General features: G+C 36.9%; 3 protein-coding genes and 1 long non-coding RNA gene across 8 annotated transcripts in view; 1 reads left to right on the forward strand and 3 right to left on the reverse strand.

Annotated features, from left to right (window-relative positions):
• The window catches only part of LOC107045515 (probable glutamine--tRNA ligase), a 29,142-nt gene extending 13,149 nt beyond the window's left edge, over positions 1 to 15,993 (forward strand). For both annotated transcript variants that reach the window (XM_015267818.1, XM_015267817.1), the window contains exons 3-7: positions 9,959 to 10,778; positions 11,859 to 12,844; positions 14,634 to 14,854; positions 15,156 to 15,348; positions 15,446 to 15,993. In XM_015267818.1, the coding sequence (XP_015123304.1) occupies positions 9,959 to 10,778; positions 11,859 to 12,844; positions 14,634 to 14,854; positions 15,156 to 15,348; positions 15,446 to 15,496 (2,271 nt within the window). In that variant the 3' untranslated portion in view covers positions 15,497 to 15,993. The remainder of the gene's footprint in view (positions 1 to 9,958; positions 10,779 to 11,858; positions 12,845 to 14,633; positions 14,855 to 15,155; positions 15,349 to 15,445) is intronic.
• LOC107045516 lies at positions 11,570 to 13,180 on the reverse strand. 4 transcript variants are annotated; one of them, XR_001461454.2, is made up of 4 exons: positions 13,092 to 13,180; positions 12,227 to 12,381; positions 12,041 to 12,127; positions 11,570 to 11,891 (listed from the first exon to the last, which is right to left on the reverse strand). It is a non-coding gene; the product is annotated as an uncharacterized LOC107045516 (long non-coding RNA). The 4 variants fall into 4 exon arrangements; XR_003783166.1 differs by having other exon boundaries at positions 12,041 to 12,175; positions 12,243 to 12,767; XR_003783164.1 differs by having other exon boundaries at positions 12,227 to 12,767.
• A 70-nt stretch (positions 15,994 to 16,063) lies between the features above and the next one.
• On the reverse strand, positions 16,064 to 17,553 carry LOC107045514 (parkin coregulated gene protein homolog). Its single transcript, XM_015267815.1, has 4 exons — positions 17,452 to 17,553; positions 16,979 to 17,291; positions 16,316 to 16,465; positions 16,064 to 16,230 (listed from the first exon to the last, which is right to left on the reverse strand). Exons 1-4 carry the CDS (start codon positions 17,551 to 17,553, stop codon positions 16,070 to 16,072), a joined length of 726 nt encoding a protein of 241 aa, XP_015123301.1. The 3' UTR covers positions 16,064 to 16,069.
• Positions 17,554 to 23,007: 5,454 nt separating this feature from the next.
• The window catches only part of LOC107045517 (DNA-directed RNA polymerase III subunit RPC1), a 12,078-nt gene continuing 11,160 nt past the window's right edge, over positions 23,008 to 23,925 (reverse strand). Inside the window, exon 6 of the mRNA XM_015267819.1 lies at positions 23,008 to 23,325. Within this exon, the coding sequence (XP_015123305.1) occupies positions 23,116 to 23,325 (210 nt within the window). The 3' untranslated portion in view covers positions 23,008 to 23,115. The remainder of the gene's footprint in view (positions 23,326 to 23,925) is intronic.

Consider the following 23,925-nt stretch of genomic DNA (forward strand, 5'->3'; position numbering starts at 1 on the left):
CAACGCCAATAGCCCTAAACGCTCAGCTGATCCACTCGCTCCCCCCTACGATTGCGCACGCAGCCTACATCGACGCCGTCGATTTGAACGATTATCTAATTATCTCATGATCCACAGATAATCAATTAGCAATTAATTGTTGTTAGAAATGTGAATAAACGACATAAACCTTCCATTCAATTTCCATTGAATTTCTTTAAAAACTATTGCCTTTAAATTTTCAAGAATTATTAAGGTACATGACAGTTTGTTTCATTATCTTTCACGATTTCTCATTGAAATGAAATTAGCAGCTGCTTTTGGCCACAAAAATACCGTAAAAAACAACTTTTAATGCCATTTTTCATACCTTTTTGAAAAAATGGTTAGCCTTATTGAATCTATCAGTGTCGCTCAAAAAAGAAAGGAGAGAAAATAAGTTTCATTGGTGTTTTTGAACTGTGCCTTATTATTTTTTCATGAAGTCTCTTTTATTGAAAATTCCTGGAGACTAAAGAGAATGGAGAATAATTAAAATTTATTACCTAAATCGAACTCAACTATCCGAAGAATTTCCCAGCTTTTTCAATGGATTTATGATACGAAATGACTCTCATAATAATGTTTTATAGCTTAAGAGAAATTTTCTATAAGCTGAATATTAGGGTCCTTCCAAGTACCCTTCTCATTTGTTTCAATGTCAGTGAAAAGCTGATGGCCTCTATTGCCATTTTTCCTGGAGGGTTCACTATCCGGATCAGCTGCTCCTCCCACACCGGACCCTTAGCCCCCCTGCGGGCCCATTCATGGCGGGGCAAGTATGCCGCATCATTTCAATAACTGCACTGACATTAGGCAGCACTGGATAGGATAAGGACTCCCAGCCAGTTTCACTAGGTCTAATCCTCTCTGCCGTAATTTTTGGTAGCTATTTCATCTCTTGAAACTCGTGATTTCGGTCAGTACACTCCGCATTTTCGAAGCGTTCACATCGTAAGAGCGAATTATTGATCGGAGCGTTCAAATTTCTGTACGCCAACAAGTGTGGGGCCTGTTGTAGTGATCTTTTGTGACGAAAGAATTTTGACCTGCTCCCCTCTCTTATATACGGAAGCAGCTGCGCTAGTATACGTTGAGCCTAAGGGACCGTTAGTGAAGTTCTTGGGATCGGAACTGTGGTGTATCTTCAATTGTCGTGTTGTTTCTCAGTGGAAGTTTTTAGTGTGACTATTATCAGTGACATGTCTTATCCAGGATTGTGTTTTATTTGTGATGAAGAATTGGGCGTTGATGTCACAAAAATCACCACGATTAAACAGAAGGCCATCAACACTCTCATACACAAGAGCAAGACATTGTATGGAGATGATAGGTGGCAAAAAATTCATCATCTTACTGAACTCAAAGTCCATGAATTATGTAGGTTCAATTATTCTGTGGGTAAAGGCAAAAGAAGACTCTCAAAATCTTCAACGTCATCAACCGATGGACAAGGAGAATTTGACTTCAAAGGGAATTGTTTTTTGTGTGGAGCCCCATGGATTCCTAAAAATAAACCTGGACGACTGGTAGCAACGACACATTTGCAAGAGAACATCCAAAAGTGGGCTAATGAACGCAATGACGAGTTCTCACAGGCTATTCTGAAGAGAATTGGATCTAAAAGCTTGCTTGAAGTGCAGGCGCGTTATCATATAGCGTGCTACGACAGTTTCAAGTATGTTCAAAGGGGTACCAGTCAAGGCAGGCCTAAAATGAAGGGTTTGGAGGAAGCTTTTGAGAAACTTTGCCAGTACATGGAAGAGAGTGAAGATTGTCAGTTCGTCTACAGTGATTTAATAGATAAAATGGAGGGATGGGAAACATCAACAATAACCTTGAAGAAGAAATTGCAGAACAAGTACATAGATGATATTTCATTCTTCGAGTCTCCAGGAAAGCCTACTATAGTATGCTTTCGAAACACTGGGTACAAGGTACTGACGAAGAATTTCTATGAAACAAGAGGTAGTACTGATGAAGAAGAACGATTGCGCATAGTTTTGGCTGCAGCTGACATAATTCGTGAAGACATCAAGAGTAAGGTGTATGATTCTTCAACATATCCACCGCCTGAAGAACTACTTTCTAATATTGAGAAAGATAGCCCACCGACATTGCTAGCATTCTTCGATCGCGTGGCATTGAAGGGGAAGAAAGGTAACGAGGATAAATTGAAGACAAAAATTCACAGTATTGCTCATGCAATAATATCACTGGTCCGGCCGAGGTCATTCATCTCATCCATTCAATTATCTACTGCAGTTTATTTAATGAGAAAATTTGGTTCACGCTTGATTATTGATGTTCTCTCTAAACTGGGGTTCTGTACATCATATACCAGCGTAAGTGTGTACGAAGCTTCCGCTATCGTGGGCTGTGATAAGCAAATACTACCAGGTGCGTATCTGCAACATGTATTTGACAATGCAGATCATAATGTCTGCACTCTTGACGGCATGAACACTTTTCATAGTATGGGTGGTATTCGCTGCGTTACTCCAAAAACATCAATCAGCCATCAAGGAGGAATAAAAAAATTAACTCGAGAACCGAAAGCTAGCCTATTAGCTGGGAAATTCAATTTCCCAATCGTATCTTTCAATCGATCCAAAGCGTCTCGATCAGCACTGCAATCAATAACTTTCAACGACGTTTCACAACTTGACCTCGGAGTTCGGCCGGAATTATCATCAGCACATTCTTTACATATTTTTGCCAAAAAAATGGACATACCAAATATTCCGAGTTTCAGAGGATTCATGGAAACTGTAAGCCATGATACTGATTATCAAATGTCACAAATTGTTTGCTTACCTTTTGTCAATCTACCGCCATCAGATCTCACTACAATAACCACTGTATTACGCGCTGCAGCTGTGGAGTGTGTACGAATAGATCAGAAAACTTGTTTCGTCACTTTCGATTTACCTCGCTACATGAAAGCTCAAGAAATTGTTACAAATGGCGATCCTCTTTTGAAAGATGTCGTCCTTAGGTTGGGAGGTTTTCATCTGTTGATGTCTTTCCTTGGAGCGGTTGGGTATATAATGGATGGTAGTGGACTGAAGGAGTTATTGAGCACAGTTTACGCAGGCAATACTGTCGACCACATGTTGACAGGTCATGCTTTTAGCAGAGCAGTTAGAGGTCATCTCCTTGTTCACACTGCGTTGGGAACAATTATTGCCAGACATATGGAAACAGTCGACGATGAAAACAAAGAATATATGAAGAAGTTCCTGGAGGATTTCGCTGTACAACCGCCGACCTTACAAGAAATCAATGAGGATGAGCACTTGAAAGCTTTCACTACCGAAATGTTGAAGAGTATAGATGTTTTGGGGAAAAAAGGACGAACCCCTAGACTGTGGCTGCTATATTTCCATTGCATTACATTGGTGAAACAGTTCATTGAAGCTGAGCGCATAGGGAATTGGCAGGTCTACCTCCAGTGTGTCCGAGACATGCTTCCTATCTTCCATGCCGCTGGTCATCTTCCATATGCCAAGGGTGGCCAGATATACTTGCAACAAATGTATGAGCTGCCTGATAGAATGGATCCTCGAGAATACAAGAGGTTCACTACTGAAGGGCATTTCACAATACGAAGATCAGACAAAAAATGGGCAGGTATCCGGACTGATATGACGATAGAGCAGACATTAATGCGTGTCATGAAAGTCTCTGGTGGGCTGACGACTGGACGTGGAGTGAACAAAGAAGGCGTGTTAGCAAGGTGGATCCTGGGAATGCCTATTGCATATGAAGTGATGGATGCCTTCGAGACGTTTTGTGGAGTCAGAGGGGCTACTTCTGAACAACACACTGACTGGAGACCTAGTAATATAGCACGGGATAATCTTGATTATCAAAAGTTCGTCGAGTGGTTATCGGCCCATGACCCCTTCACTACTGGTGATCCTGAAAAACTAATTTCAATCGCTGATGGAATGTGTGGCGGCAAGGAAGTGAACTGCGATGGAGCTATTGAAATAGGATTGAATGCAATGAAGGTGATGGTTGGAGTGAATGCTGCAGAGCTGAAGTTGAAACGAAGTACACGTGTCAAATCCCTGGCAATAACAAAACGGGGAGTAAAATTGAATGATGAAGTTGTGGCTGTCAATACAACTCTCTTATTCCAACGTATTACAGCAGTTGTCAAGAATGACAGTGAGTTAGCTATTGACTCGTTGCATCATGAGCTCGCCCCATTCCCTCTTGCTCTGTTTGACACTACCGGAATAATGAGGAAATCAAAGAAATCCGAGCTATACAAAGAGTTCAAGTCTGTCCCAGTCAATGCTATTGATCTCACAGCATGCAGAATGGTCATAGATGGTGGCTTCTTGCTTCATAAAGTTGGTTGGCCCCTGGGGAGCACCTACCAAGAAATTTTCAAATTGTACGAGAATTATATTCTGAGGCATTATAGTACTAATACTATTGTCGTATTCGATGGGTACAAGCAATCAGATGCTAGCATTAAATCTTATGAGAGATTTAGAAGAACTACAAGCAAATTAGCCGCAGAAGTGGTCTTCGATAAGACCATGATTGCGAATATGAAGCCATCAGAATTCCTATCAAACAGCAAGAATAAGGACAGGTTTATTGATCATTTGAAGATACATCTAGTTGATGCAGGAATAGCAGTGGAGCAAGCCCCGGAGGATGCTGATCGATTGATCGTGACTACTGCCATACAGCAGCTTGATTGTCATGAGCGAGTAGTAGTTGTCGGTACAGATGTCGACCTGCTAGTGCTCATGATAGGACTGACCCCCGTGGATAAAGAGATACACTACATGAAGGAAGATCTTGCCAACGTCGACACCATACTGTTTTCTTCAAAAGACAATCAAGATTTCAGGCAGAACATTCTTTTCTATCATGCCTTTACTGGGTGTGATACAACTAGTGGGATTTTTAATAAAGGAAAGAGAGCATTCCTGAAAGTATTGAAGAAGAAACCAAAACTACAGGAATATGTGGAGACTTTCAATGACCCGACATCTGCAAGAGAAGACATCAAGAGTGCTGGTGAACTTTTGATGATGGCTGTTTATGGTGCTGGAGAATGGCAGAAGTCCATCAATTCCCATCGCTATGAACGTTTCGTTCAATCAGCTACCTCCGCGAAAACTGAAGTAAGGTTAGCTAAGCTTCCTCCTACAGCTGGCTCAGTTGAACAACATTCATTGCGAGTCTACTTCCAAGTTCAACAGTGGAAGGGCAACAATCAACTCAATCCACGGGACTGGGGCTGGGAACTTAAGGATGAAGTGCTCTTGCCTGTGATGACGAAGGAAGCTCCGGCGCCCGCTAGTATCCTTAAAATGATCCACTGTTCATGCAAAGGAGGCTGCACAAATCGATGTGGATGTAGACTTGCAAATCTCAAGTGCTCCAGCGTATGTTCAGGATGTCACGGCAATTCTTGTGCCAATGCCCCTCCTACTGATTTGACTTCGGATACTTCCGAATGTTCGAATGATTCCGATGCGGTCTTTGTTGATCAATTCGATTCAATAATCACTGATCACATTGGAGGACTGTTGGATGACGATGATGAAAACCACAGCGTTCTATCAGCACAGGAAGAGGATATGACGATGAGTGGAGAAGCCGATGACTTTCAAGTCTTCAGTGAGCCAAGCACGAGTAAACGTCGACGTGTCAAATAGCTGATCTTCACACAGGTAGGGACTAAAATCCATTTTTCCTATCATATTATCACATTTTTATATCATTGGAAGTTCAAATGCATTTTTTTTTGTTTTTCAGATCATATGAATTGTCCAACGGTTTCCTGAGGAGATTTGCCAGAAGCATGTGAATATTGCTGGATAATTCCATTTGAAGTTATTCTTCTTGACATGACAGTTCAATGCTCGATGAGCTCATGATGCAGGTTCGAGGCATCTGCATCGAAATGATTTCCAATGTTATTATTCTTGGATTTTTATATAGACATGAGGCGCATTAGAATAATTCATAATTATTCTGCAAAAGTATTATTAAATTTGTCATCACAATAATAACTATTGTATTAGGGATATAAGTCATTTATTTAAATTTATTTCTGTCGTTCTAGAGAACATTTGCTTTTCATGCATTCGTGTGGTTTTTAGTCATTCTGATGTTTTGTAATCATAAATTGTACAATCGAATAAATCATTTTGTTCACTTGATAAAATTTACAAGTTCATTACTCATCTAGTCTGCTATCCCATTGAAAGTGAGAATTGCTATCGTTCCCCAATTTTGATTGATCTTTTTCATGATGATTTTTTTTATAGAGACTTTTACGAGCCAAAAAAAGTCTTCTCTCTCTCTTTATTTTTCAGAAATTTATAAATTCCTTAAAGGTAGCCATTTTTTCAAAAGCACCTGCTAATTTGAATTTAATGAAAAATTGGTGAAGATAACGAAACAAACTGTCATGAACCTTATTTTTTTGTCGTGTTACCTGCTCTTGTTTTCTGAAAAAAAAATTGTTTCTTGAATATTTAAAACTACTAGTTTTTAAAAAAATTTAATGGAATTGTTTATGTGGTTCATTCACATTTTAAATAGCAATTGATTGCTAATTGATTGTCTGTGGATCATGANTTCCGTACTTTTTTTGAAATTATTAATAAACAATGCTCCTAGACGACAATCTTTTTCACTCAAAAAATCATTGATCACATGTTCTAAAAGTGTCTAAAGTTTCATGACTTTGGCTGCTTTTTTTCCTTGGGTTTTGCAGTTTTTTTTGTGATTTCCATAAGATCANAAAAATGCTTTAACAATTATTTGTATAAAAAATAGGCACTTTTGGGTATAGGTTCCCGAATGACATTTGTAGAGCATTAATTCCCCTACAAACAGGTATTTTTTTTTCTCGATTAAATAAACTGAGAGGAAATTGTCATTATGAGAAGCATCGGGATGCAAATTTCCATTCGTTTTTATTTAATTAAAAATTCTGCGGTTATTATTCGAAAGACCTGTTTGGATATGTTTATAAGGGCAATTTACTCGACATTTTGGTTATTTTTTTGTTCCCAGAGGTGTTATTTTAGGGTTTCTTAAGTAAATCGGGATAGACTGACTGAACTATGAACAAAGGAGAGCCCACACGTGTTGGTCACGTGAAACAGAGAAACTTTCGAAATAACCAGAACTGAGATTTTACGACATGGGACCGTACTCGTTAAATTTATTTTCTTCTCTAAATTTTGGATTTTCGAGGAAAGTGTTTACTCAACGATAATTTTGGAGGGTTGTAAATTATAAGAACAAAACTCAAGTATTTGACATTTACTATTTCCGTAACGGTTTTTCTCACGCTTGCGATGCTGTTTTTCGTTCTCTTTGTCCATTGTATTCCAGACTTTGTTTATTCTTCTATTTCTGGTATATTTTTAATTTTCTGAACTATTTAAATTATTTTCCAACAATAATTTGAATCTCGCGGACTATTATGGCCGATTAATAGCGCCATCTATAAATTTCAACGTCAAGACATCACAACATCGTCGGTAGTGTTTTTTTTTTTCACCAGGAGCTGGTACCACTGGTTCGAGGGAGCTCCAATCACAACGCTTCATCGCTCTCTCTCAAGAGACGTTTAAATTGACCGCGCTACCCCCACCCGATCGGTACTTGAGACGTTGCTGCTCGTTTGGGTTGTGTGCGCAGAAATTTCATTTTTCCGTACTTTTTTTGAAATTATTAATAAACAATGCTCCTAGACGACAATCTTTTTCACTCAAAAAATCATTGATCACATGTTCTAAAAGTGTCTAAAGTTTCATGACTTTGGCTGCTTTTTTTCCTTGGGTTTTGCAGTTTTTTTTGTGATTTCCATAAGATCACGGGTTAAATGACCACTTTTTCAAAAATTCATAATAAATTAACCATGTTCCCCAGCAGTCTGAAACTTTGCACACGCCTTTCCCATCATTTAAAGAATACGTAAAAAATAAAAGAGAAAAATGGCTGCTTTTTTTCCAACCCTCCGGGCTCGCCCGATTATCCTTAATTTCTTTCTGGATTTTTACTGATAATGGTAGGACCAGAATCACACTGGGTCATGAGTCCACACTGTATTATTTAAACTTTGTGTAATTAACTGAATAACTTTTTTACATTAATCCATCGCGACTGTAATAATAATAAATTACTTCAAACTGAATTGAACATGCTTTGTAATGTATATCTTTTCGTGTACTTGATGCGCGCATTCGTTGTTGACTCCACAGTGAGATGGTTAACACACGACACCCGGCTGATCACCCGAAAAACTTTCGAATTTCTATCATCGGATTTAATCGGGCATACTCGTGAATCACGGACCTAATGATAGCGCTAGCAAGTTTTTGCATACACAGAATATGGGGGAACCATGAAGTTCATCACTTCAATAACCCGTGATATTTCAAGATAGAAAGCATTTTTTTGAAATGATAAAAATCTACACTGAGAGAAAAACGACCAAGTTCTCAAACAAGTCTTGTTTGGCCCAATAAAATCGTTAGTTGAAAATTACAAAAAATATAATAGTTTGATTCGAATTTGAAAATCTCAAACATGAATTGTTGACTCAAGAGGCGAATTATTCATACAAGACGGTGCCTTTTTAGGATAAAAATATTTTTTATAGAGGGAAGTTTATCCAGAAATATTTTATCCCCTAGTTACAAGATAGCTGTCATATCATTATCATTATTTCATTTAAGAATTCATTTTTGTCTGTGATTATTGAATAGCAGAAATGACAAACTACTATCCCTCGTTTCATATAAAATGAGCATTTGCCGGGAGCAAAATACGTATGGAAACATCTAATAATAAAGAAGTAGTCCTAGGAATTACATTTCTTGCTTGCACAGAGAATAAATTTTTTTGAAATGACGCACGCTTCTCATGTTCGGCACAAAAAATCCTTTTTTGATAATATTTAACAAAAGATTTATTTGGCACAAGTAAGGCTTCTTTGAGAACTCTGCTCTTTTTCTCTCAGTGTATGTTGAAGAAACTTTATGTGGATATCGTTTGATACGTGGAGCTAAAAAATCAATACGGTAAGAATTACAACCAAGAATTTACTTTTTTGATCTAATGATTTCTCGGTTTCATACCGCGTATAAATTGAAAAAAACCATCAAATACTTGAAAGTACACTGATGAATAAATTATATGATGAAAACGAATTTATATTTAGAAATATTACAATTAAATTATGTAAAAAGTGGGATAAAAAGTTTCTGAGTTTTTTCGATTTGAGTATGATACGCAATTCAAAAAACATTTACCCTTATTATTCAAAAATTTCCCCTTATTATTCAGTTCTTAGCTTGATCCGTCATCTGGTAGTCAGACAGCACTTTTCTAGCGTTGGAAATTAACTTTTGTTATTTCTTGAAAAAGCCTGTCATATTGAATGATCTTTATTGGTGGGTCATTTAAAATTTCTTGTGTAAGCACACTAATCGAAAAGGCATGGGACTGTCACTTTGCAATTGCAGAACTTTTACAACTCAGTAGTGTCAACCCTTGGCTTATGAAGATTCCTTGAAATTTTTGTTTCTCTTGATGGATTTCTTTGATAATTTATATAATTCATTCTATCCCTTATGGAAGATTATATATGAGTTCTACATATCAGCCAGAGAGTCATGTATATTTTTCCGAGTGAGTTTCCTAAAATTAGAATTTTTTTCTCTTTGACGCCAACAATTTCGCAGGTGTTGATCGTTTCGCCTAGACCCGTTCATCTCTTTATATCCGCCATTCCTTGAGCTATAATATTCCTTAAACTTTCTTTAATTTTGAAGCACCTGTTGAAAACTTTCTGTTCGCTCTTCCGCTGGTCAGGGAGCAAGATACGAACTTCACCTCTCCACCTTCTACTCAGTCAATTAGAACCTCTGCTTTTTTTTCACAGGCGAAGGAAACTGATCCAGAAATTTCTCCAGAAGTCGGCACGCTCCTCTACCATCTCGCCTCTAAAATCAAGCCTCAGATTCTGGACAAGCTCCCACTCCTCTCTCTTTGTATTTCCCAAAAAAAGCTCGACACTACCCAGCGTGTCGATGCCGCCCTCACTTACCTCCTAGATACTATTAACACCCCGATCAACATCCCAGACTTCGAGGTTGCTTGTGGCGTCGGCGTTACCGTCACCCCAGACCAGATAGAGGCCTGTGTAGAAACTCTCATCAAGAAACATCTCGAAGAAATAAAAAGCAAACGTTACAAATTCAATGCAGGTCCTTTGATGCAAGAAGTCCGCACTATTTTAAAGTGGGCTGATGGGAAAACGATAAAAAACGAAGTAGACCTTCAGATTCTTGATATCTTAGGTCCTAAAACTGATGCAGATCTTGCACCTGTTAAACCCCAAAAACAAAAATCCAAATCCGACAAGAGTGTCATAGAAAATTCAAACAAAAAGGAGAAGAGCTCAAAAGAAAGAGGAACCATTGAAAGTTATAAAAATGATAAGACCCCCGAAGAAGCGTCAAAGGACTCGGCAAAAACAATAGCAGAAGTGATGTCTAAACTTCAGTTCCACAAACCTGGAGAAAATTACAAGACCGAGGGCTACATAGTGACTCCACACACCCACAGGCTCCTTCAGGAGCACTTGAAAATTACCAAAGGCTTGGTAATCACTAGATTCCCCCCTGAGCCCAATGGAATCCTCCACATTGGTCATGCCAAGGCCATCAACATCAATTTCGGTTATGCAGCGGCAAACAACGGTAAACAAAAGCGGGAAACTCATAATTGATGATGGTGGTAAACATTTATGTGGATGATTTTCCCGATTATTGGCGTAATTTTACCTCCAAAAATTTATTTTGCTGGAAGTTTTTTTTTAACTTACCTGTCAATTTTCCTAAAATTCTATTACTTTCACGCAAAAAAAATCAAAAATTGAATTCAAGTGAACTGAAGCCGATTGTAACATTCGATGAATATATCATTCTCTCTGTAATGAGTGACTTTTGTAGGCGATAATATCGTCGTCGGAAAACCGACGGGGCGTAAGTGGAGCTTGGGCGAAATGATATTGTGATAATTCTTTTTAAATTTGATTATTCCCACGATGACTTCATAATCAATGGAATTGGTTGAGTTGAGCCATTGTGCTTTACCACTCCAATACGAAATGATTATTTCTGAATGGTCAAATTTCCATGAATACCAGAAGGTTATTCGGGTTCTGAGGAGTTAAATAATTGAAGGATTTTATTTATTCTAGAATCGGGAACTTGCATGAAGCTCAATTTTTTTTAATTTCCCTATGCACACATTCTCCGTAGCATATAGAAATATTGCCAAGATGTTTTATGATAATGAATTGAAAATCAGTCATTTTCGAGGCCAATTTTTCAAGTTATTAGCTATTTCAAGGTGTTTGAAATTTTCAATTTTTAACAAATTAATTATTAATTAATTTACAATATTTTAAACGTTTGAGAATGAAAAATGTAATATTCAGGTTTCAAACTTAAGATTAGAAAATTGAAAAAAATTCATGCAAGTTCCCTATTGCCGAAATTTCCTAAGGAAAATGTATATAACAATAGACACAAGGTTTAATAACGGTATAATTGGAATTTGTTATAGTTTGTTGCCGTGATGGAGTTTAGTTTTTTGGTTTACTTCAATTTTCAGTTAAATTCCGCCAGTTTTTGTTTCTAACTATTTGTTTTGTTTTATTGCGGCGTGGAGAGAGAACACAAATCTCACCCTTTCAATCCGAAATAATCTTCCCAAGCAAAATTGACTCATCTCGTTTAACTTCTCTGTTGCTATGTCCGAATAATTTTTCTCAGGTCTCTGTTATCTCCGTTACGATGACACGAACCCTGAGAAGGAAGAAGAAAAATTCTTTATCGGAATTCGAGAGATGGTAGAATGGTTGGGATACAACCCCTCCAAAATCACCCACTCCTCCGACAACTTCCAACAGCTCTACGAGTGGGCAGTTGAATTAATCTCAAAGGGTCATGCTTACGTCTGTCATCAAAAAAGCGAAGAGATGAAGGGATTCAATCCTCCACCTTCCCCCTGGAGAGAGCGGCCAATTTCTGAGAGTCTTCAGCTGTTTGAGGACATGAAGAATGGATTATTGGAAGAAGGAGAAGCAACCCTGAGGATGAAATGTACACTTGAAGAGGGTAAGCAGGATCCAGTGGCTTACCGAATAAAATATTCACCTCATCACAGAACCGGTGATAAATGGTGCATTTATCCGACATACGACTTCACACATTGCCTTTGTGATAGTATCGAGAATATTACGCATTCTCTCTGCACTAAGGAGTTCCAGACGAGGAGAAGCTCTTATTACTGGCTCTGTAATATTTTGGAAGTTTACTGTCCAGTCCAGTGGGAGTATGGGCGATTAAATGTCAGTTATACTGTGGTTTCGAAAAGGAAAATAGCAAAATTGATTGGTGAAGGGATTGTTAGTGATTGGGATGATCCTAGACTGTTTACGTTAACTGCATTGAGAAGAAGGGGTTTTCCTCCAGAGGCTATTAATAATTTCTGTGCGCAAATGGGGGTGACTGGGGCTCAAGCTGTGGTTGATCCCATGGTGCTGGAGGCCGCTGTCAGGGATGTACTAAATGTGCAAGCTAGCAGACATATGGTAGTGCTCGAGCCTGTCAAGGTTACCATCGAAAATTTCCATGGGGAGGGGCAGGCGGCAGCCCAAGGTTTTGATGTGCCTGATTTTCCTATTGAGGTGGAGAGAGGACAGCATTACGTGGATTTTGATGAGATTATTTATATCGAGGCCTCTGATTTCAAAGAGGTAATTTTTGTCTTTTAATGCACGATATGGTTTCGGGAGTAATTCTTGAAGGGGTTTGGGGGGAAAAGAGTAAGAGATATTTTTGCTTCCGAAGGGAAGCATTGTAATTGTTTAAATATAAATTTCCAATTTTTTTTGTTAAAGTAGCTAAGTATGGTCTGAAAAGTTTTTTTTTATTTTCCTATGTAACAATGAAAAGTCATGTTTTACCTTAAGCTACGGGGAAAATAAATTAGGCTCAACGTACGTAAATTTCACTCCATGGGTTCTTTCATTTTGTTGTTATCTTTTTTTTTATTGAACTTCAACGAGTGTTTTATTGTACAGTTTACTAAGTTGGTGAATATTAGGTGTGTGAATATGACTCGACTCTTTCCCAACAGATGTCGTTTTTAGTATTGCTTACGTGCACTAATAAATGGCAACACTTGTATTCGATAGTACTTTATGTCAGCTGTCAAACGCACTACGTGACATTTGGTTGAAGTGTAAGCAACAAGTGTTTTTGCCTCCGTGACAATGTCGATTTTCGTTCCAAGTAAACATCATTTGCGGGAAGTGTTATTATATTGCAAAGAAAAGTGTAGCGGAAACTCATCGTTTGCTTGTGGAAATTTACGGTGAGCATGCTCCATCTAATACAACTTGCAAGGGATGGTTTCGACGATTTCAAAATAATGATTTTGGCACTGAGGACAGAGAACATGGAAAACCACAAAAAAAATTTGAAGATGCTGAATTGGAGACATCGTTGGCAGAGGATTCTTGCCAAACTCAATCAGAATTGGCTGCAGCATTAAATGTTGAACGATCAACTGTTGCAAAGTGTTTAAAAGCAATGGGAATGGTTCAAAAAGTTGGTAACTGGGTTCCATATGAATTGAAAGAAAGAGACATGGAACGTCGAAAAACAATTTGTGAAATGCTACTTCAAAAACAGCAAAAAAAAGGATTTTTGCATCGAATAGTCACAGGAAATGGAAAATGGATATATTATGAGAATCTTAAACGCCAAAAAACTTATGTGAAGCCAGGTGAACCCGGCCCATCCTAGCCAAAAAGAAATATTCACAGTGCCAAGGTTATGCTCTCCATTTGGTGGGATCAGAGAGGTGTTGAATATTATGAGTTGCTCAAACCCTCTCAAAGTACTAATGAAGAAGTTTACCGACGACAACTAATGCGTTTGAAGCGAGCCATAGAAGACAAACGACCAGAATGGGTGAATAGGCACAGTAAATTAATTCTTCAACATGACAATGCCAAACCACATACCGCCCAAGTTGTGAAAAGATATTTAGATGGACAGGACTGGGAAGTGCTACTCCACCCGCCATATTCGCCAGACATAGTTCCTTCGGATTACCACTTATTGCGAACATTGCAGTCAGATTTTACGGGAGAACGGTTCACTTCATACGAAAGTATCAAAATTTGGCTTGATAATTGGATCAGCTTAAAAGACCAGGATTTTTTCAGGCAAGGAATACGCAAATCACCTGAAAAATGGGCGAAGGTTGTAGCTGCAGATGGAACATACTTTCAATAAACTTTTCTTTACTTTTCTAACTAAGCAAATGTGTTTTATTTGAACAAAAAAGGGCGGAGGCATATTCACACACCCAATAGTTGTATTCTTAATTTGTTTTTATTTATTTGAAATACAATTGGAAATTATTACACTGAGATTTAATCTCTGAAATTCTCATAAAAATGTTAAAATGTGAAAAATTGCTAACAAGTGATTAATTTTAGTAGATTTATGGATTAATTAATCGTATCATTACAGGAAGAGGAAAAAGGTTTTCGTCGTTTAACTCCGAAACAGTCTGTCGGTCTGAAATACGCGGGTATCGTCTTGACCTTCCAAAGGATTGAGAAAGACGAGAGTGGAAAAATTACTGGTCTCGTAGTTAAACAAGAGCCACTAATCGATAAAAATAAGCCTAAGGCGTTCATTCATTGGGTAGCTAAGCCTAAACTCGTGTCGATTCGCCTCTACGAACGACTGTAAGTTTTTGAGTATTCGAGTGGTTAGCTGAGAATAGGAGAAAATTACAAATATTTGAAGAAGTCTGGAAACTAGTAAATGATAGGAAACATTTCAGGAGATATTTTCTGTAGAGAATTTCATTCCCAATAGAAAATGTCTTGAAGCCTTCTTTTCTAAAGCCAATAGTTTCCAAAAACTTTGCAAAATAATCCACAAATTTGATTGGACTTATCTTCTTCATCGGTTCACTGCTGGAAATGATGGGAGAAATTTTAAATTCCATGTAATTAACATGTGAATCGTTTCTCTTCATTTCAGATTCAATCATAAAAATCCTGAGGACACGAACGAGGTTCCCAATGGCTTCCTCAGTGATATCAACTCAGAAAGTAAGAAACAGGTTGTGGGATACATTGACAGAAGCCTCGAAGCAATCGCCAAGCCATTCATCCAGTTCCAGTTCGAACGGCTTGGATTCTTCTCTGTCGATCCTGATACTAAGCCAGGAATGGTAATGTTCGGATTGCAATCTAATCTTTCCCATTGTTTTCTTTTCATGAACTCATAATCGTTCTTCCTTAACTATTAATTCTCATTTTGTGTTCCAGTTGGTCTTCAACAGGACAGTAACGTTGAAAGAAGATACTGGAAAGGTGTAACTAAAGTCTTCAGCAGTTTCTAACTGAAAATTACTGAAAAATGTTCGAATTCATTGGTACAGTGACAATATAAGTGATAAAATGATAGAATGGTTCGAGGTGAAAAATTTCGCTATGTATGAGATTATTTAATTGGTTTTATGAGAGAATGGTAAAATACCTCTTGCATTCAAAACTCTCTACTGAGAAGGATGGTCCAATGTTTCTTCCTAGCGTGTATATTTTTTCAGATATTTGCGTAGTCAACAAAACTGCCACATATTTCCATATCTTTTGCTATTAGTTCAACGAATATCTTGGTTTTGATTACAAACTCTAGGAAAAAATATTGAGAGACAGTTCTTGCAGTTGTTTCTTGTAATTCTGATATTTATGAGATAACATAACTGGAATTTTTTGCTTCAGCTATTCATCATTGCTTTGTTCGTAACTCATCACTAGAATTTGTTGTAATTACCTTGAAGAACCTTTTTTACATAAAAGATTTTCTAAGCCTTTTTATGGGGAATTATTCCGTATTCGTTGTTCCAAGAAGATTGAAATTTTAGGATTATTTCTATGGTTTAGGAGCATTTAATTCATCATACAGGATTCGTAGGTTGGTACCATATATTTAATGTTGATAAAGGCGTCTTCTCCTCCATATTTTTCAAGGATTTCCAAAGTTTCTTGTATGAGATCTGCCGGATTTTCACCTTTTTGCTGAGAATAATCAATTCCTTCTCCAAGATTTACTGAGAAATTTCATTAATGAAAAAATTATTACTTTGCAAAATGATTCAACTATTAAGGAATTAAATCACTTTTTTTGCGAATTACCATTTCTGTCCTTCAGGAGGTTCAGTATGGGTAATATTTGTCGAAAATATGGAACGAGACATTCACCAACGCAGTCAGCAGAACGAACAAGTTGTTGGAGTACTCTCATCGTCGTACAAATTATCTCTGGCATTTTTGTATTCAATGCGTCTATATGAAACAATTAGTAAATATTATCAATATATAAAAATGACCGAATAGTTACAGTATCAAGAAAACAAATAATTCTTCAATTATTTGAGCTTATAAGATGATTTCTGATACCTGATTCAGTGGTAAAGTGGTACATTGCAAAATTGAATTGTCGCAATAATGAGTGATTTTATAATATAATATCAGCAAATATTTCTCAAAAAAGGCTCCTAACTTGTTCGCTTAAGGGGGAGCCACCTTGAAACTTTGATGGTTTATGGTGGCTGAATGGACCTATCGCGCAACTTTTCAAGGACATTCACAAAAGTGTAAAATATATAGAATTCAACCCATTTTTTTATGCCATCATCAGACATTCATGTTTCAGGACGGTTCCTCCTTAATTCAAAACGAATACGGCACGAAAAATAATAATGTTTGCATTAATCAGTGAAAATCAATTGAGTCAATATTAATGATCATTAATTTAGTTGATAATACTCCAAATGGTGCGATAGTATCATTACCAACTTTTTATAGGAATAATCAACTGCGAGACAACTGGCAATATCTTCGGTCCTCCGTGCTCTAGCATATCCGAGATTCCTTGTTCCACGAGAACCTTATAAGGGTGCTCAGTCTCAGTCAATCCATCAAAAAACATGGGCAGATAATGTCTGAAGTCCAAGTCCTCAATATTAACTTTCCATGTTATCGGTGATCCGTCCTTCTCCATTGAAATTGGAAAAACTCCTCTTTCGTAGAACTTGCGAAAGTTGGAGGGCTTTGGTGGTACCGGCTTGTAGAGACCGACCTTGGGTGGTTTGGCGACCACCGTATTTTCCTAATAATACCCCTAAATCATCAATCGTTTTTCCTCACCTTCACACCACTAATGATCCATAACAATGCATGCAATTATGAGATATTTTTCGGAAAAGGAGTAGCGAGTGGTTTGCTCCTTATTTCATCACGTTAGTTATTTCATTGAGTAATTTTCTCACCTGAAGTGCTTGAATAGTAAATGCGGGTACAACTCTCGGTTTCCTCTTGTATTTCGGATTATTCTTATGAATTTCAGCCCAAAATTCTCGCTGATTTACCATCGTTCTTGCCCAAAACCACAAGCAATTTGTCTATTTTTATTTTGTTATGAAATTATGAGAAAATGAAGAGAAAAAAAAATACTTGAAATTTGAAAGAAAAAAAAATCCTAGAATAGTTATTTGAATTTGCCAAAGAATCACTTAAACTGAAAACAAAGTTTTTCCCCCCTGATTGCAGAGCACTGAAGGTAATCACGAATATTTAGGTCAAACAGTTGTGAGAACCATAGCAACCGCTTCCCATATTCCCAATTTCAAGTGATGACAGTTTGTGCTTCTACGGCCGGATGGTACACGATTAGCCAGAGCTACAAATCAGGAAGAAGGTAGAAGCTTGTGCTTTCAGTTCAGAAGCAACGATACATCTTTTACGTCCCTCGAGGTCGGTAATTAATTATCAATTCGAGATTTCTAGTTTAAAGTCAATTCCGCGAATATAATTCCCGATGAATCAAACCCAGAGTTAACCCAAACTTAACTCCAAAAAAGATAATTACGTAGATTAATCGTGCATGGGCCAATCATTATAACCTGGCAAGTTCTTTTGCTAGGATTAATGTTGTTCTGTCCCCTGATATCCTAAGAAAAACGTGCATCATGTACGGTGGCTGTGTCCTTTGTATACTGAGGAAAGGCTCTGTATACTGAGTATTGCAGTTATGCAATAAACTGAAAGAGAAAAAAATTGTTTCCACCTTTTGACATGTTCTATGTTCTACATTTTTGAGGCCGTCCAAATTCTAGGTTTTACGGGCCGTTATCCCTTTGAATCGGGAATTTTCGTTCATAAGAAAGTAGATAATATAGAAAAGACTGGCCGTTATCCCTCTTAATTAGGATTGTTGCTTTAATAATGGTAGTCGATAGTAAAGATTATAAAATTAGAGAGTCACTTTTTGAGCTGCCCACCTTTTGACATGAAAGTCTTTCTCAGTACTATTTCGGATCGAATCGTGATCAGAGGCATGAATATCGGGATTGAAACAAAGAGGGTATAATGCGGGGGTCCGCTCGCACTATCAAATGACCATTCGAGAGAATTGATACCTGGGCGACGCAGGCCAGCGATTTTAGCCGAAACAAATGACGGATACAGGGTAGGAGATCTCCACGAAAAAGTGAACATCGAGCAATTCGTCCAGCAATGCAGTCGAGAGCACTTCACGATTTTCCTGCATATTATTCATTAAATTCATTATTCAATATGTGCATTTTCATACAACCAATTGTTTAACGAGTTCTACAATATACCAAGAATTATTCTAAATTGGAAGGATTACTTTGTAAAAATATTTCAGTACTAACTGACGCGAACAATATTCACTACAATCAATAATCAAGTAAGGGAATTGACCGCAATTGACTGTAACGTATACATGTCATATTTTTATATAGCAGAGTAAACCTTGGTTTGATTATTAAGTGCTTTAATAGAGAGAAAAAAAATCCAGACGTAACTCTGGGTTTATGGAAATTTCTTAAAATTTCGCTCTGTTCTTCGGGTTTTATCCATTAGGAATTAATGAGAAACATTATCAATTATCGTCATGTACTCTATATAGATGGTTTTTCGTGGGCTTTGACGCTGCACGAGATAATATAGGGGTTTAATTCAGTTATAAGCTGGTAAAAAAAAGGATAAAGTCAAATCTTAAATGAGGATGCGAAGTTGGAGTACTGGAAAACAAACTGTAAAACAGCCCGTTTCGTTCTACACCTTAAGAACATCTTCACAGAAAATCCAAATTTGAAACTTATTCTTTCAATATTTGGAAAATCATAGAAAAGAAAGAAACCGTCTCGCAGAAATTCACCTCCGTCATTTTCTCTAATGAGATCTTTGTTTCGCCCATGTTCTCCGTCGGACGGAGATCTTCCAACAAATACACAGGATCTGTCGCAAACGGATTTCCGAAGTTTGTTTCATGTGATCAGTCTCAGAGAGAAGTTCATGTTTGTTCCTCATATGAGACGGATTCGAACAAATACGAATGTCCGCCTCAGATAGATGACGCCGAAACAAACATCTACAATCCGTCCGAGAAGGATCCTTCATATTTTTTTGAAAAATCTGCCGACGGAGAACATGGATGCAAAATTCCCATAAGAATGCAATTTTTGTTAATTATGCGTTACTGTCGAGAATGACCGATCTTAGAACAACATATTCGAAGTTCCCTTTTAAGATGAGGAAAAACTTTTCTTTGGACAAGTCTATCGATAATTTCTCTTAGGAGTTCTTGCCAACGAGGCACTTCCGTAATTTTGTAGATATGAGGATTTTTGGTTTATTTTTCATTCCTTGCAATCCGTTTTGATCGAATCAATCAAATTAACTCACATGATAATGCCACTTCACCAGAGATTAACATTCCGCTGGTTGCGCAAAAGTTGCAACCGCCGTTAGTCGCGCCGCGCCGCATCAACTTAAATCAACATGATGATAAATTTGAATATGATACCTAGGAAAAATCGGAAAAAAATCAAAAATGATCTGCATCGTATACTTGGAGAAGTCCCGTAATATTTTTTATGTTCAGTGTTATCCTTAATTATATATTCAAGCTCAGTGTCCATGTTTTTCTGAAAATTTGCCGTATAGGTACACGGTACCCAGCCTGGAGTTTCGGAATAAAAATTTGAAAATCTTACTACTTATGATATTTTTGGCGGATAGTTTCATTGATAGGGCTTCTAGACACTTCAAAATGAGATGTCAAATTTTTTCAAAATTTTCTGAGGCTTTCCTGCAGTGTAATGTAAAAAATCGGAAAAAGTGCGGCGCGGCGCACATAGCGTGACCACCGGAGTGTTAAATGTTTTACGGGATTTTCGTCGATTAATTCAACTCCATTGGTGTCTGATGAAAATGAATGAGATGAATATTTAATAACAGTATAAAGTGAAGCCAGGAGGATTGAACCTACTATTCAATATACAGCACCAAATTGAATAATTCTAAAACTGATAGATAGTGCAATTGGATCAATGCCATCGGAAAATGGTATTCGTGCCATAATCGTTCATTTTCTGCAAGTTATCGAATTTCGATGATATTAAGCCCACGTTAGACTTGCTAACAGAAGGCTTCCAGGTACGAGAGATTGAAAGAAACAAAGATCTGTCAATTTTTAACTAGCTTCTACATAAAAATGAAATCAGCAGCGAAGCGCGAAAACGGCTCAAGTCAAAACTAGCAACTTCTTTTAGGAGAAAGCTATTGTCATCAACCTAGGAGTCAATTTGTATGGAAATGTTCGAAAAAAAAAAAAAAAGATCGGTTTACCACTTTGCTACCGAAATTTCAAGAAAACAAAATAAAACCAGCAGGGGTCGTCGAGCATGTCATTGAGTGATGTCTTTTTTTTGCCATCAATACATTAATGGCGAGTCTTCGAATGGTCTGAAATATTACAAAAGTTTATAGCTTCACAACATTAACTAGCAGCAAAAATTTCAGATGGTAACTGATACCTCCATGGGTGCTATCAAAATTCCAATCTTTCAAATACTTCGTAAGAGCGGGTATACATATTTTCTGTCCAAATTTCAACTTGATATCCCCATTTTTGTACAAGCTAGAATGTTTACAAAGTTTTTTTTAATGAAAAAACGGAAAAACACGAATATCTCGAAAGCTTTGTACGAATTGGTATATATGTGTTGATCGGTTTAGACAGAAGGCGTCGAAAGAAATATGTTTAAAACAAAAAAATGGAAATAGGTCCATTAGTTTTGAAGATATTTGCGGAAAACAATTAAAAAACGAATCGCTTTTTCTTCAAAACTATTAGATCGATCGAGCTGAAATTTTGCACAGAGTTAGTCCTTATGAAGACCTCTAATCTGACAAAATTTCAAATTTTTTGGAATTACTTTAGCCATTTAATTACTCAATTTTCTAAAAATTGACCACCGGAAAGGTGACGGTGGACATCGTCACATACAGACATGGTCGCCAAACTTCGTATTTTTGCGTTTTAGACCATTCTTCACCATTTCCAATCAAAATTAGAGAATATGAAAATTGAAAGATTGCAATGCTTCCATTCGGAATCAAAAATGGGTCATTTTCTACTGTCCCCCGCATAATAATGAGATTTCAAGAGGAAAAACATCGAAAAATGGGTTATCAAATGTTGTCATAATACTGAGGTTTTTTTTATAGAAAATATATGAAAAAAATCTTTATTTATGTATGAAAATCACCACAGTTGTTCGCGAGCTATGTTTTTTTTCAACTTCGAGTTTTTGTCAGGCAAACGATTGACGTTAAGGGAATCGCATACAGTACTTGATTCTAAGTCTACCTATTAGCGATTCGGAGATACAAAAAATCCAGAGTGACCGAGTTTAACTGGAATGTCCCATATGTTGTTATTGACAATTCAGTTAATGGAATATTCAGCCGTAATATTTTGAGTGCTCCCAAATTGTCGAAATTTTATCGCAAGTTTTGTTGCATAAAAGCGAGAGGGAGAAGTTTTGCCGATTTTATAGCAAAACTTATGGCAATCGTTGATGTGCAGGAAAAGTCCTGAAAAAAATTCTACATTTTTGGAGCACAAGGGACATTCGGTTGTTTTATCCCCCATTTGAATTTCGACCGATAGAAATGCATTATGACAGAACTTAATTTATGTTAACAGAACATTTCTATTCAAGGTTGCCATGTGACTAAATAGAAATAACAGAAAATTAGCGAAATAATTTTACCCATGTTCGATAAGTTATTGGAAAGAAAAACTCCTAGGCCATATATAGCCGGTATAGCTAGGCCATACATTCCTGGCAGGGACAGACTCTAAAAGTTTAAAAATTATTCACGATTTCATTAAAAGTAATAATATAAGAATTTGAAAATATGTTCATAGCAACTAAATACAAGTTAACAGAAAAACCAATGTTCATATGTAAATAATACTCGGATGAAGTTATGTAAATAATCCAACGATGGATCAATACTTATCAATAAAAAAAATAAGAATAATTTTACCTCCACTTCTCCGCAAAACGTGAAATACTACATTTTTATTGATTGTCGTTCAAATGAAGGAATAATCCATGGAATGTAATTTCAATTTTCAGGCCCATATGACGATGGAAATTACTGAAAATTGGAACGATTTAGGCAACTATTATTCTGACTTTTCAATCTATTGGAAATTCCATTAAATATGATATTCAATTTTTACAATAAACTGAAGAATTTCAATGAAAAAAAATGGAGAATAAACTGGAGAATTCGAGCGGTTATAAAAAATCAAGAATCACCTAAGAAATTTCAAATTGACAATATTGAAAAATTGAATGCAGATATTACTTAAATTTGACAAAATTTTAGCCGAGAAACATGGCGAGACGAAGCTGTCACCATGTCTTCCTCATATGTGTTCAATATTTCTTGACTTTCTTCTCTCATATTTTTTTTCAAGATATTCATAAAAAAAAGGTAAAAGCGAAAAATCTCGACAGGATTTGATACAAAATCTTTTATATATTACATAGCTTCAGTAGTTCAATGAATTAATTAATTAACAAATTCCTAAAATACAGTTAACGCTACGTTGTAACACTAGTGTGAAACTGGGGGTCATCGAAAATCAGTTCGTGTTTCTTCAATTCACTCCTTTCAGATTTATGGAGTAGTTTGAATATTCCAGTTCCCACTGGTACGGGAATTCCCATGATGATGGACTCCGAGACACCGCAGATTGCGTCTGTTTGGCCATAGTACGCGGCATCGAATAAATGATCAGCCGTTTTTTCAAACTAAAACAAAATGGAATAAAAAAGAAGGAACCAATATTGAGAAAATTAGTACATAGACTAGGTAGGATGCGCTGGCTCGGTTGCATATATGGGGCCATTTAAGTATTACGTAAGTAATATTTTGTGCAATTTTAATTCTATTCTCGTCATTTGGCATGAGCTCCAAGTATTGCAACTTCCATGCGACTACCGTTAAGAAAATTTTGCAAATTTATACATTCAGTCAAAGTTTCCCAACATGGCAATGGTGTAAGCATTATTGTCGACGTAGGTTTTTTGTACATTCTTCGCCTGCAATGCTGACATAATATTTAATTTTCACTTCCTTGCCCTCTTTCCCCGGCCACCCAAAGTCAGCGTTTATCAGAACTGCCTAAAAACACAAAAACAAATGTTTTTGTAAAAAAAACTGGGCCAAGAAAAAGTTTTGTTTGATTCCTACTGGGAAATCGAAGTTTTTGAAAAATACATAGAAATAAAAAAGGAAGCCAAGTTAGGAATTTTGAATAAATGGTGCACATTCAGGTTTCTATAAGAAAAATAGTTCTCAATGGAATAAGTATTCTAAAAAAATTCTCCATGAAATAAAAAATCAGTAGG

This window comes from Diachasma alloeum, unplaced genomic scaffold (genome assembly GCF_001412515.2).
Source record: "Diachasma alloeum isolate Michigan unplaced genomic scaffold, Dall2.0 Dall_scaffold_00967, whole genome shotgun sequence".
NCBI lineage: Eukaryota > Metazoa > Arthropoda > Insecta > Hymenoptera > Braconidae > Diachasma > Diachasma alloeum.

Excerpts from the sequence above, each read along its gene's own strand:
- LOC107045514 (XM_015267815.1), bottom strand. The coding sequence starts at position 17,553 with ATGGTAAATCAGCGAGAATTTTGGGCTGAAATTCATAAGAATAATCCG. Across the intron at positions 17,292-17,451 it reads TTACTATTCAAGCACTTCAG|GAAAATACGGTGGTCGCCAA; the intron begins GTGAGAAAATTA and ends GGGTATTATTAG. Across the intron at positions 16,466-16,978 it reads GTTGATTATTCCTATAAAAA|ACGCATTGAATACAAAAATG; the intron begins GTTGGTAATGAT and ends TGTTTCATATAG.